General features: G+C 37.0%; 1 protein-coding gene across 2 annotated transcripts in view; it reads right to left on the bottom strand.

The window, feature by feature from the left end:
- LOC131037474 (ureidoglycolate hydrolase) overlaps positions 1–14,318 on the bottom strand; it is a 274,909-nt gene that overhangs the window by 164,017 nt on the left and 96,574 nt on the right. For both annotated transcript variants that reach the window (XM_057969614.2, XM_057969613.2), the window contains exons 4-7: positions 13,350–13,478; positions 13,008–13,094; positions 12,521–12,723; positions 11,428–11,530 (exon numbers count right to left, since the gene is read on the bottom strand). In XM_057969614.2, coding sequence (XP_057825597.1) covers positions 11,428–11,530; positions 12,521–12,723; positions 13,008–13,094; positions 13,350–13,478 — 522 coding nt within the window. The remainder of the gene's footprint in view (positions 1–11,427; positions 11,531–12,520; positions 12,724–13,007; positions 13,095–13,349; positions 13,479–14,318) is intronic.

Here is a 14,318-nt window from a genome sequence, read left to right as displayed (position 1 = left end):
TTGGGGGCAGCGCCCCCAAGGTGGGGTCAAGGGGCATCGCCCCTTGTGGGGACAAGGGGCAGTGCCCCTTGCGTGCTCCCTGTCGCGATACAGGGCGGGGTCGAGGGGCAGCGCCCGCGAGGCCAAAAAAACTTTTTATTTAATAAAGGCGTCAGGTGTTATTTTTCTATTCGCTGACATGTTGTAACCCTAATTTTTCTCATTCTCAAGCAGAGGTTGTAGTGAACAAAGACGAGACCATTCATTTTTAAAAAACTTTTTAAAATGTTTTTTTTTTGTCATTTGACTTAAGCTAGGCAGTAGCCGAGTTTGGGGCTCAAGACTCGCCGAGTTTGGCAAGTTTGAGCCAAACTCGCCAACTCGGCGAGTCTCACCAGACTCGGACGAGTCCGAGTCCGAGCCCCTAGGACTCGCCGAGCATGACTCGTACTCGGACTCGCCGAGCATGACTCGTACTCGGACTCGCCGAGCATGACTCGTACTCGGACTCGCCGAGTCCGGGCGAGTCTGGGCGAGTCCCGTTTCTCTAATATATACACATATATTATATATATGTTCAATATATACAATCCATACAAAAATAAAATATACAATGTGACTTTCCATACATAAATGATAAATCATAAATCCATAATTGCCAATGCCAATAAATTTTCATATATCGCAAATGTAATCAGTAAACTAATAACTAAAGTCTAATATCATATTCATAATTTGCAAAAAAGATAATATTCAAGTTTCAAGTCTTTTTTAAAAAGTCATAAAGGGGCGAATTAGAGTTTTATTATAAAAAAAGTATTTTTTTATTGTTTTTTTATTGTTTTTTATTGTTTTTTTAACCTGTGGGCCCTGTTTTTGGGAACCCATGGGCCTGGGTTCATGCGGGTCCTCTTGGGTTCACCCAAGTCCTCTCGAGTTCTCCCTGGGTTCCTCCCGGGTCCTTCCCAGGTGGCCAGGTTCCCTGTGGGTCCTACGATGCTGGACCCACAGGGAACCCGGCCACCTGGGAAGGACCCGAGAGGAACCCAAGGAGAACCCGGGGAGAACCAAGACCGGACAAGAACCAGGACCCGAACCAAGGCCAAAAGGGGAAGAACCGGTAACTTAGATTTATCTGTTATCATTTATGTATCATTGTATGGGAAAGTTACATTGTATGTTTCATATTTGTAAGTTTGAACATATATATAATATATGACATATGTATATATTATTATATATAATATATATATATAATTAATATATATATGTACGGACATACCTATACCCAAGAAGAAAAAAAAATTGCCAAATCCGCGAATCCGTATCCGAATCTGTTTCCGTATCCGTACACAAATCGGTAACTTAGATTATTTGCTTTGTTGGGAATTCGTACCTTATTCCAAAGCTCATATACCACTATAGGAACAGGAGGAGCTAATGCTACACGCTTTCCCTGTATCCCTCACATTTTGCATTGGTGGCTACCAAGGCACTGTGAATGCAGTGTTTAGTAAAACTCCTTTTGTGTTCACTTACCATCTAGGCTGGAATCATCTTTGGGCTGCCATGGAAATATTCTAAATAATCCACTCATCACTGCATTTAGTACTCGCCCACTAAAATACTCATTTCGTTTCTGAAGCACCCTGGGAATATTGCCATTATCTCAAAATGATTGTTTGTGCCTGCAAGCATCCACTGTAGCTAGCATCCAATGTGGTTTATCCTGTCGAAACCCTAAATCTGCATGAGCTTGCTGCATTTGTTCCTCACATTGCCCTAATTTGTTGGATTTACACTGCCTCGTGGGTGTTTCATCATCTCCTGACCCACCCTACGGGATGGCGGGATATGCCCCCCCTTGTGTTTTCATTAACCTGCAAGCCTCCCAAGCTGCTTGCCTAGGGGTTGTGGGGTAGCGGGGAGAGACAAAGTCTCCCCTCCCCGCTAGCCCACAATCTCTCTTGGTTCACCTTGCACGTGGAGTGGGGTGGCGACGGAGATATATTCCATCACCATTCCCCCACTAGCACCCTCCTTCACTTCGTTCGGCCTTGTGGGGTGGAAACGTGGAAAGCCCAAGAAATTTTTTTACTTGTAGTTATTTTCATTCCTCGTGGGCCCACCACTATACATTTTTTATTAAATGGGACCTCAATTTCATAAATCAAATCATTTCAAAATGACTTGAGCACATTCAACATGGTCAGGCTTAAGCTTATTTGACTCTCTCCTTTTCACATAATCCCATATTTAAATCAAATGAATTGTTTAAATAAATTCATCTCACTCCCCTATCTATCCAAACTAATTGAATACAATACTATTTAAATCAATATAATTTAAATAATACTCATTCAATTAAATAAGCTCTAGTTGGCCTCACTAGATTGATCATTATTCGGGCCCGAAGGTGGGCCTGACTAAAAACAAAATTGTTTCCCAACAACTAGATGGCTGAAAATGCTCTAACACACTGACTGGAGATGTTTTGGATCCAAGAAACTGAGTTCGGGATCATCAATCTTGATATTTTGCGACTTCGGCATCTGACCATAAACACCTAAGTACTGTCTAAAACCGGCTTCAAAAACTAATCCAGACAACTGATCAAGATTTGAAACCCGGCACCCTGATAGAATGTAATACTGAGAATCCAAAGCATCAGAGGGATCATCATTACGATATCCAAGGCAAAAGACATTAACCTCCAAAGTTAGAAAATTTGGAAAGTGTTGCTTCTGATCCCTGAAAAAAGTCCGTTTGGAATGGACCTTGAAAATTGATCAAATGATCAGTTGGGGGACTACAAACTAGGAAAGTGGTAGATAATTTTATAGAGAATCAAGGGGTACACTTGCTTTGAACTACAGGTCAACTGGGTGCGAAATAAAAATTCACAAAGGGGGCCATTGATTCCTGCTTGACACAGTCCAGTTTGCAAAAGTGAACTTTTTGCAAACAGAATCAACTTTGAAAACTTGTCAAACGGATTCATGGGGCTAATCCACTTGGCATGGGGCTTCAAAAAATAGCAAAGAATCATGGACAACTCTCCGTTTGGCTCGACAATCAATTGGCACAAAGATACAATTGCTCAAAGTGGGCCCCTCAAAAAGGTAAACTGCTACAAATCAGCAAGCCAACTTCAGGACCTCCAAAGGAGACTTCACAAACACATCAAATATGGTCCAAGGAAGCTGCAAATAGAATCATACCATCTCTACAAGGTGCTTAACACTTCCCCAAAGGGATTTCCCATGAAACTCAATGGGTTCAAAATTATGAACCGTCAAAAAGAGCAACTCAGGCTTATTCTACAGGGGCAAAACTGAGTGCATTTGAGCAAAATTTTACATAGGCCCTCAAAATTATGCAAAAATTTTGAGGTCCCAACAGCAGGTTCAATTGATTGAGTTTACATAAATGATAAATTGCAATTTTGCACCATGATCCCCCCATCATCCACAAACTTTTAAAAAACAATTGCCATTCCAAAACTCTGTAGAACAAGAGTTGGAAAATTCACAAAGTTGGCATCCTAATGCTTGTTGTAGTTATATATGTTAATGTACTATAGCAGCAGGAGACATCATTATTTCCTGCAATGGATGTGTATTTGTCTTGTTGATTTCAAGCCTCTCCTTTTATTTGTTTGACAATCTTTGTTCAGCGGGTTCTTTCCAAGCTGCAAGCTTTTCAGTTACCTCATCAACTGTCACCCACCTCATCTTGGCTGGCAGCGTTTCTTTTTCATCCGTTGGAAGGTTCAATTGCTTCGTCTTCACGGCTTCTTTAATTGCCATTTTTTTGTTGTGGCAAGTATGGTATATGTCGTCAAGGATATTTGGTGCGGGAAGTATGAGTGTTTCATCTTCCTACGCACTGGCCATTATCGTGCATTGTCTTGTTTCTTTATATGCGTGGCCGTTTGTTTTCAGGTGGTGTGAAAGAGATCAGGCATGAGAGTCTATTTGATATATACTTCAGTGTTCTTTCAGCATTCAAGTTTTTATCGCATCTTCTTCAGCATAGATTTCTACTCTGCCTTTTCGAATGTGATTGAGGAATGATTATTATATCTGCCAGAGAAGCTTTGTGTTCATTGTATGGTAGAAGCCTTATGTTTTAGATGTTATCGGCTTCATCTTCTGAGTATTAAGTATTATTAGTTATGTTCAAATCATTCAATTTGAAGACTTTGTATTCAGGTCTGTGACTTTAATAAAAGTTGATTTTTGTGGCTGGGTTTTTCACCCTCAGGTGGAGGGTTTTCCCAGGATAAGAATTATGTGTTTTGTGTTCTTGTGTGAATTCTAGTTTCTGATCCTAATCTTAACATGGTATCAAAGCAGGTCTAAAGAAAAGATCCAGAACCAGATTGATTAGCTTTGAAATTTTCTTTGCTTTAGCTAAGTTTGTTTATTTCAAGTTTTCACAATGGTGAATGGACTCAAAGTTGAAGACAGGTTGGATGGTGCAGCTAATTATACTTCATGGAAATTCAAAGTCCTTATTGTGCTTGAAGAGAATGATCTTCTCAACTACGTGAAGTTTGTTATAGATGAACCTTTTGATGCTTCTGAGAAAGCACAATGGAGAAAGAATAATTTCATGGCAAGAAAGATACTAATTGATTCTGTTAAGGATCATCTGGTACCTGTTATTTTCAAGTTGGGTTTAGCAAAAGAGATGTTCGAGTGCCTCCAAAGCTTGTATGAATTCAACAGCACTAGTAGAGCTCTAGCCTTGAGACATCAACTCCTTCATATTAAAATGGCCAGAGGTGAATCTGTTGTTTCTTTCTTTATGAAGATTACAGAATTGAAGGATCAGTTCAATGCTATTGGAGATTCTATTGAGGACAAAGATATGGTTATGTTGGCCATGAATGGCCTTCCTCACTCTTGGGAATCTTCCATTCAAGGAATTAGTGGAAGAAATGAACTACCCAAGTTTGATCGATTGAGAGCTAATTGTATTCAAGAGGAAAGCATATTGGAGGCAAGAGGAATTGGCAGAAAATCTCACAATGAAGAAGATCATGTTCTTTCTGCACATACTTCTAAAAGGAAATGAAGGAAAGGAAATTTCAAAAGGAACGAAGATGGGAATTCCGATTCAGCTCCTGAACCTCAGAAGAGGAAGGATCTCTCAAGGGTTCAGTGTTTCAGATGTGACAAATTTGGTCACTTTGCTAGAGAATGTCCCTCGAGACCCAAGCATCAAGTTGCTAACAAAAATGTTGAAAATGTTTCTCCTCATAGAGAATCAAGTGAAAATTCAGAGGGTTTCTTATTTATTTCTGCTCTTTCAAGTAATGTTCCCTCTAATAGTAATACTTGACTGATTGACAGTGGAGCTTCTCGCCATATTACTGGATATCATGAACATCTCTCACATCTAATCGAAAAATATTCTCATTTGCATGTTATAAAAGGAGCTGGAACCACTTCCTTTCAATTAGACTCAGGAATTCCTTTTCATCTGAGTGATGTGCTATTTGTTCCTGGAATCAACAGAAAACTTATTTCTATTTCAGCATTGGAAGATAAAGGATATCAAGTTGCATTTGTTGAAGGCCAAGTTCTTGCTTGGAAGAAGAACACTAGTATCAAGACAACTCGTGAAATTGGTGTTTGTCATGATAGCCTATATAGACTTTCAGCTCGCCCTATTCAAGCCTTAGCACATGATTCTATGTCTTCTAATGAGTTGTGGCATAAAAGATTTGCTCATCTAAATTTCAGAACTCTTTCCTCTATGGAGAAGATGGTCATTGGTCTTCCTAAGCTCAATCAAGATTACAATGGAGTCTGCAAAGGTTGTGCTCTAGGTAAGAATATTAAAAGTCCTTTTCACTCTAGTGAAAGTAGAGCAAAAGAAATTCTAGAGCTGATTCATTCTGACTTGTGTGGTCCTATGTTTGTTGCTTCTTTAAGTGGTTTTGGTACTATGTTACTTTCATTGATGACTTCTCTCGTAAGACATGGATTTATTTTTTAAAATCTAAAGAATCTGATAAAGTATTATTTAGATTTAAAGAGTTCAAAGCTCAAGTAGAGAATTTGTCTGATAAGAGGATCAAATTTTTAAGATCTGACAATGGGGGTGAATATACTTCTGGTTTGTTTCAAAAATTTTGAATTGAAGTTGGGATTAAGAGGGAGTTTTGTGTCCCTTATAATCCTCAACAAAATGGAATTGCTGAAAGGAAGAACAAGTCTATTGTTGAGGCAGCGAAAGTCATGATCCATGATCAAGGCCTTCAAATATCTCTTTGGGCAAAAGCTTGCAGGACAGCTATTTATATTCAGAATCGTAGTCCACATCAAATTCTAGAGAATATGACTCCTAAAGAAGCATACTCACGTATTAAACCAAAAGTTAGTCATCTCAGAATTTTTGGGTGCCCAGTTTACATTCATGTACCCAAAGATAAGAGGTCTAAGCTAGAACCTTTAGGTAAGAAGGGAATTTTTGTTGGTTATAGTGAATCTTCTAAAGCTTACAGAGTCTACATTCCAGGTAAAAAGCAGATTGAAATCAGCAAAGATGTTTCATTTGAATAAAATGTAGCTTGCAAAAGATCTAAAGGGTCTTCTATGGAAATTGTGTAATGTCCCCTACTTGATCTATTTCAATATACTAAAATTGATTGATATTTTTCAATTAGTTATTAGCAAGTTCTTATTTATTTTCTTCATTAAATGATTAATTTCATTATTCATGGTTCTTAATATAGATATCAGACCCTGCTATTACTTCAGTTTTAAGGGAGAAGGGTCTATCGATTTTACCAAAGCGCTTAGAGACCAAATACAATAGGTTCCCTCAAAGTTTACAGATCCAAGCCCTTACCTATCTTGGGTCTATACCCTCAAGGCTTATTGGTCGTTGATCCCCACCCTATCTTGGGACTTAACCAATTGCTTGGATTTAGACTGCCCCTCTTTGGAACATCTCATTCTCATCTTCTTAAATACTGACAGTAATAACATGATTTAGACTATAAGTATACTAATTTCTTATGTATTATGAATATATATGAAATTAAGTATGACTGTCATACATATTGCAGTCCATATTAATATTACTATTAACTCTGCATAAGAACATTATCAGTTTTCATATATCAAGCATACATACTCAGCTCATCCCCATGCATACCACCAAGAACAAAGATGTTATTACCTATAACTTAATAACAGTTCTGATCTGATCAATCCATGGCGATGTTGTTGGATGCTTTGATTCCTTTCCTTTATATCTCTCAATGTGAGGGAAAGGTCACACCTCTTAATCATCTATGCCCTTTGGCAAGAGACACACCCTTTCACCATTAGCACCTTTTGAAGGAGTGCAACTCTTCATTATGTCTGCCCTTTGAAAGGGACATAAGCTTTCATAATCAAGTCTGCACTTCTTATTTAAATCAGATGTGCACTTCTTATTTCCAAATTCTTCCCCCCTCAAATGAGTTTCTCTTCTCCTTTTTATATCCCTTTGGCAAGAGACACACCCTTTCACCATTAGCACCTTTTGAAGAAGTGCAACTCTTCATTATGTCTGCCCTTTGAAAGGGACATAACCTTTCATAATCAAGTCTGCACTTCTTATTTAAATCAGATGTGCACTTCTTATTTCCAAATTCTTCCCCCCTCAAATGAGTTTCTCTTCTCCCTTTTATATCTCACGTTTGAGGGAGTCATATCTTATCATTTCATGCCTTTTGACCTTTCAATAGCTTTAATCAAATTTTAATTATATTTAATCATATTCTTTTATATTTTTATTTTAATTTTTATATTTATTCTTTTGTATTTTAATTTTTTTATTATTTATTATTAAATTATATTTCAAAGTAGGGACATTACAAATTGATAGTGAAGATCATGAGATTTCTCAAGATATGGATACTGCTGCCCCTAATTCCCCTCCTGAGATTCAGAGGGAGACTCCTGAATTAGAAGATCCTATTGATTTTGTTGATCCTATAGATACCCCTGCTGAACCAAGTAATGTTTTATGTGACAAGAAGAGACCTTTGTAGGCCAAGCATACTATGCAAGAGGCTGAAAAGTATTCAGCCCCTTGTGGTACTTTCAAAGAAAGTAAGAGACCTCATAAATTTGCAGGATATGTTGCTTTAATGAGTCATATTATTGAATCCGAGCCTTCAAGTTTTGAAGTGGCTTCAAAATAGTAAGTATGGAGAGATGCAATGTTGGAAGAATATGAATCCATCATCAAGAATGATGTTTGGGATATTGTTTCTAGACCTCAAAGTAAATATGTTGTTTCTTCTAAGTGGTTGTTAAAAATTAGACATGCAACTGACAGAAGCGTTGAAAATATAAAGCTAGATTCGTAGCTAGAGGTTTTTCTCAAAAGGAAGGTATAGACTATGAGAATACTTTTGCTCCTATAGCTCGGTACACTTCAATTAGAACTATCATCACTATTGCAGCAATTAAAGGATGGAAGCTTCATCAGATGGATGTAAAGACAGCATTCTTGAATGGTGTAATTGAAGAAGAAGTATTTATTGAGCAGCCAGATGGTTTTGTGATTCATGAGAAAGAATCACATGTATGCAGATTGAAAAAGGCTTTGTATGGCCTTAAGCAAGCTCCGCGTGCATGGTATGAAAGGATTGAACATTATTTATTGAGCTAGGGTTTCCTCAAAAATGATGTAGATCCAAATATTTACTTCAAGGTAATTCATGATAAAGCCTTAATTTTAGTTCTTTATGTTGATGATTTATTTCTTACTCGAGAGGATGACCTTATCACTAAACATAAGAAAGAGTTAGCTTCTAAATTCGAGATGAAAGATCTCGATCTTATGCATTACTTTCTTGGTTTAGAAGTGTGGCAAAGATCAAATGAGATTATTCTGAGTCAAAGGAAATATGCAATTGACATTTTGAAAAAATTTGATATGTTAGATTGCAAATCTATGGCAACTCCAATGGAAGCAAATCTGAAAAAGTTACATGAGATTGCAGCTAGTTCAGATTTAGTTGATCCTACAATGTATAGGCAATTGATTGGGTCATTAATGTATTTAGTCAATACAAGGCCTGACGTATGTCATGTTGTTAACACTCTCAGGCAGTTCATGTGTGAGCCTAGGCAGATTCATTTTGTTGCAGCTTAACATTTATTGAGATATGTGCGTGGTATAGTGGGATATGGTTTGAAATAAACTTCTTGTGAAGGTCTGAACTTGCAAGGTTTTTCTGATTCAGATTGGGCAGGGTGTGCGCTTAACAAGAAGAGCACTTCTGATTGTTGTTTTAGCTTAGGTTCAGCTATGATTTCCTAGTGCAGCAGGAAGCAATCATGTGTGGCTCAAAGTACAGCAGAAACTGAATATGTTGTAGCGCTTGTGTAGTAGCACGAGAAGTAGTGTGGCTTCGAAAGCTTCTTGCAGGACTGTTTGAGCAGCCCTTGGAACCAACTGTGATTTTTTGTGACAACCAAAGTTGTGTAAAGCTTTCGGTTAATCTTGTTTTTCATGATAGATCCAAGCATGTGGAGATCAAGTATCATTATTTAAAAGATATGGTTCAAAGGAAAGCAGTTGAGCTCAAGTACATTTGCACAGATGAGCAGACAGCTGACATTCTCACCAAGCCACTTCCTAGAGTGAAGTTTTTCGTATTTTAGAGAGAAGCTTGGCATTGTGGAGAATGATGCTTTTGCTGAGAGAGAGTCTTAGCTTCAGTGATTCTCATTTTATGTTGTAATGCATTTTTTCTCTGTACTGGATAAATTTGAGGTGAAAGCCCTTGTAATGCATTTTTCTCTATGACGGAGAAATCTAAGGTGAAAGCCCTTGTTGCTCTTTCCACTCATGGGGGTAGCCATAGTGGATGTCATGTTGAGAGACTCCATGACAACATCACATTGAGTGACTCCGTGATGAGAGCTTGTGTTTACTTCACACATGGGAGTAGCCATGGTGAACATCATGTTGAGTGAATCCATGATGCTATCACGTTGAGAGAATCCGTGATAAAATTTTGATTTCTTCTTTCACATATGGGTGTAGCCATTGTGTTTGTTACATTGTGAAATTTCATCTTTTGATAACTCCTTTGCTAAGAGGGAGTGTTAATGTACTGTAGCAGCAAGAGACATCATTATTTCCTGGGATGGATGTGTATTTGTCTTGTTGATTTCGTGCCTCTCCTTTTATTTGTTTGACAATCTTTGTTCAGCAGGTTCTTTCCAAGCTGGAAGCTTTTAGGTTACCTCGTCAACCATCACCGACCTAATCCTGGTTGGTAGCATTTCTTTTTCATCTGTTGGAAGGTTCAATTGCTTCTTTGTCTTCACGGCTTCGTTAATTACCATTTTTTTGTTGCGGCAAGTATAGTATATGTTGTCAAGGATATTTGGTGCGGGAAGTATGAGCGTTTCATCTTCCTACGCACTGGTCATTATCGTGCATTGTCTTGTTTCTTTATATGCGTAGCAATTTGTTTTCAAGCAATGTGAAAGAGATCAGACGTGAGAGTCTATTTGATATATACTTTAGTGTTCTTTCAGCATTCGAGTTTTTATCGCATCTTCTTCAGCATAGATTTCTACTCTGCCTTTTCGAATGTGATTGAGAAATAATTATTATATCTGTCAAAGAAGCTTTGTGTTCGTTGTATGGTAGAAGCCTTATGTTTCAGATGTTATCGGCTTAATCTTCTGAGTATTAAGTATTATCAGTTATGTTTGGATCATTCAATTTGAAGACTTTGTATTCAAGTCTGTGACTTTAATAAAAGTTGATTTTTGTGGCTGGGTTTTTCACCCTCAGGTGGAGGGTTTTCCCAGGATAAGATTTATGTGTTTTGTGTTCGTGTGTGAATTCTAGTTTCTGATCTTTGAGTTTCATTCTTTCTGGTTCTAATCTTAACAATATACCTCTCAATACATGAAAAGCAGCATAATTCATGCAAACTCGAATACAGCTTAAGTAAGATTCGTCTTATGATCAAGCCATGTAAAAGGTGAAGGTAAAGGTAACTTTTTAGGGCAATAACTAGCAAGGCACCATTTTCTTTATAAGAAATAACTTGTGGAAGCCCAAAGAAATATTCTTTCCCCATTACTCTCAAACATTATTTAAAAAGGCATACAGGTCCTACCCCTCTCCAGATTTGAACTTATGGTTCCTCTATCCAATAAACATGCCTTCAACATCACACATATAGGATGTGCAAGAAAACCAAAACCCAAGGTGCAACAGTAAGTTATTTAAATTTTTTTTAAACAAGTAATGAAATTTCACAAAATAAGAAGTCAATCAGTTGCCACAGTAAGGAAACCCATAGACTAGTTTAAACAAAAAATGAACTTAACAAGGAAAAACACCCATTGTTCTTTATACGAATCATATTTTTCAGAAGATAAATGGACTCATAAATTGAGATCCAACCTGTAAGGCATCAGCACAGCTCCAGCATGGCCTCCATTGCCCGTGAAGTCAACTCTAATGCTTGCAGGTGCAGCAATCGCTGTCACAATACCAATAGGAATACCTGCATTTCACAAAAGTGATATGATATGATTAAAGTAAAGAAAGAACAAAATTATATACATGAATGACCACACCTGTCCATCTGACTCCAAAGAATTAATTAGTAAGATGCCACCATTGAGAAGACATCTTAAAGAAAAACCTTAAAAAGCAAACTAAATAGATTTTACCAGAGATTTGAAGCAACAACTGTAAAAACTAAAAAAGTAAATACGGAGAAATCACAATAGAATTCAACCTGATCTATAAAAGCCACCGCAAAGGATGCATTAGCAGGGAGTACATATAACAGCCAGATAGTTTTTAGTATCATCATCTGTTTTTTAATACTCAATGCTAGATCTGATAATGTGTGAAAAGACTAGCCTAAGATAAGGGAAGTGATAAAGTTATCCATTGAGACCATAAGTTAGCCAGTCTTCTCTTACTATCCTAGCTGAAACTCTACAAGAGGTGGTCGCAAAATTGATGAGGCTGGTTTGTTTACATAATCTCAACTAGAAGCAATGAGATCTAGTTGTCCCTATACATCAGTTATCACATCAAGGGTTCCAGATTGGTTCCTAAAGAGTACAAGAAATATATTTCCTTGCAAACTCCCGTTATCTATACCAATGTTGTTTAAAGGCCCAAGATGCTTGCTACCCCCACTAGGCATCTTTGGATGAAAGAAAGATGTCATTTTTTTTTAAGGTGTAGAAGACCTCCACAAGGACTAACACTTACAGATCATTATTTCCTTAAAAAGAAACAGACCTGTGCACATAGTTACAAGATTCTGTTGACTGCAATGTGCAATTCTCTGTGCACAGCCTTACATTAAGCACAATACCACTATTTCATGGGACAAAATCCAGAGGGGCTTGCTATTCTATGACATTAGACTACAATCGATTTAGATTTTAAGGTAAAAAAGAGTCTTAAAAAGATAGAACATGAAGAATCATGCAACAGTAAAAGGAATTCTAATGTCATGCTCCAGAATAGATACCTTCTTCCTCAAGAAGTGGGCCTTGCTCAATATGCAGCTCCACAAATCCAGAGTAAGCACCCTTTTCTAGTGAAATGCCATCTGAGAGCCCTAGAGCTCCGTGATATCCTGCAGCCTTTGCAGCTTCTGCAAATGATATATTCTGACTGTCAACTAACCCTTTAAGAGTTTCCAAGAGTGTCATGCTACCTGCCAATAACCGGCTGCAGAGAGAACCATTATGTGAGAAATTACAAAAAATTAGTATCAACTATTTTTTTCTTTTTTCTTTTTAGCTTCCTTTCCAGTCACATTCTCTAATTGAGCATTGTTGTTTCACACTAGTGACAGAGATATCATTTCCACATAAAACTGGAAGAATGAATGGCATGAAGTAATGATGATAATGAAACTTATTGTTAAAGGGACTTTACTTCTATCCACAGTTCAAAATATGCTAACAAAAAAATGAAAACTAGTCCACAGGTTGATGATAGAAAGAACTGACCTTCCAAGGCAGCTTATTCCAAAACGTGTAGGCTCCTCAGAAGTGAACATAATCACCTCCAGTGATCTATTTGGGTTGAAACCTAATCTGCATGGATTAAAACAATACAAACTAAAACAATAAGAAGTATAAGAAGTATCTCTTTGGGTTGAACCCTAGAATCAAGTCTAAACACAATTTATCTTTGCAAAGAAAAATCTATGAATTGATAGAATAAAGAATTAATATGAACACAGCGATAGGAGAAAAATAAATTATATTCAAAGAAAGAAAAATACAATCATTAATAAATGTAGCCTGACTATACAAAATTTGGAAGGAAAAGAGGCAAGTGTCACAGACCTTCTAAGCACATTGATAGCCTCAATAGCGCCCAAAACCCCAACAACTCCATCATACTTCCCCGAGTACGGAATAGCATCAGTATGAGAACCAGTTGCTATAGCAGGTAATTCTGAATTGGTGCCTTCCCTGAATTTAAAGTGCAAGAATTTTTACTGGTGTCCATGTCATATAACCAAAAGTATGTCCATAATGATCTCAATCATAATCATAAAAGAAAATAGATATATTTTGTAAAAATAGCTCTTTGGTCTTGGTTCAAGAAAGGTAATGCATGGATTTTAGAGAATTTAGATTGCATTTTTCACCTATACATTACTAAAATTTGATTTCGTAAAAAGGCACTGTTTTCCGAGTTAAGAAACTCAATTTTCTTCATAAATCAAATAAACAAGAAAAGGAAATATATATTAAAGATGGCTAAAAGATAAGAACCGAAGAACATGATACAAACTCCAATAAAACAAACTCTGATACAAACTCATGTAGTTTGTGTAAACAATACTTGGGTAAACACAATTTGAGTGCTAGTTCGTGAAGTTATTTGATTCTATGTATCACTATTCTACAATTTTATCAAAATGATGTTGGTTATCATCCTACCTGCACTCCAAGGTTGATGCCTTTCCAACATGAGAGGGTATGTTATATGCCTATGAAGTGTAGTTCATTAGCGACAGTTGCTAATTAGAAACATAACCTATCCTTTCACAGGGTTGCAACTTATCATCATTCCCTTTAGTCAGATGCATACCCTATCACTCCATATTTTTTATCAATTTGATATTTTATCTTTTATTTTATTTTTAATATGTAAGATTTACATTTTCTTTAATATGTGTCTGGTACATACATAATATTATGCATCCATTCTCTGATAAGTATATCAAATTGCTAATTGTTCAATTTAAGAGGACTTACGAAATTGAGGAATTTGTGGCTTAGAACTGTTAAAAGAGATAAACAATC

This window comes from Cryptomeria japonica, chromosome 6 (assembly GCF_030272615.1).
Source record: "Cryptomeria japonica chromosome 6, Sugi_1.0, whole genome shotgun sequence".
In the NCBI taxonomy this organism is placed as follows: Eukaryota; Viridiplantae; Streptophyta; class Pinopsida; order Cupressales; family Cupressaceae; genus Cryptomeria; species Cryptomeria japonica.
This window is presented reverse-complemented; position numbering and strand designations above follow the sequence as displayed.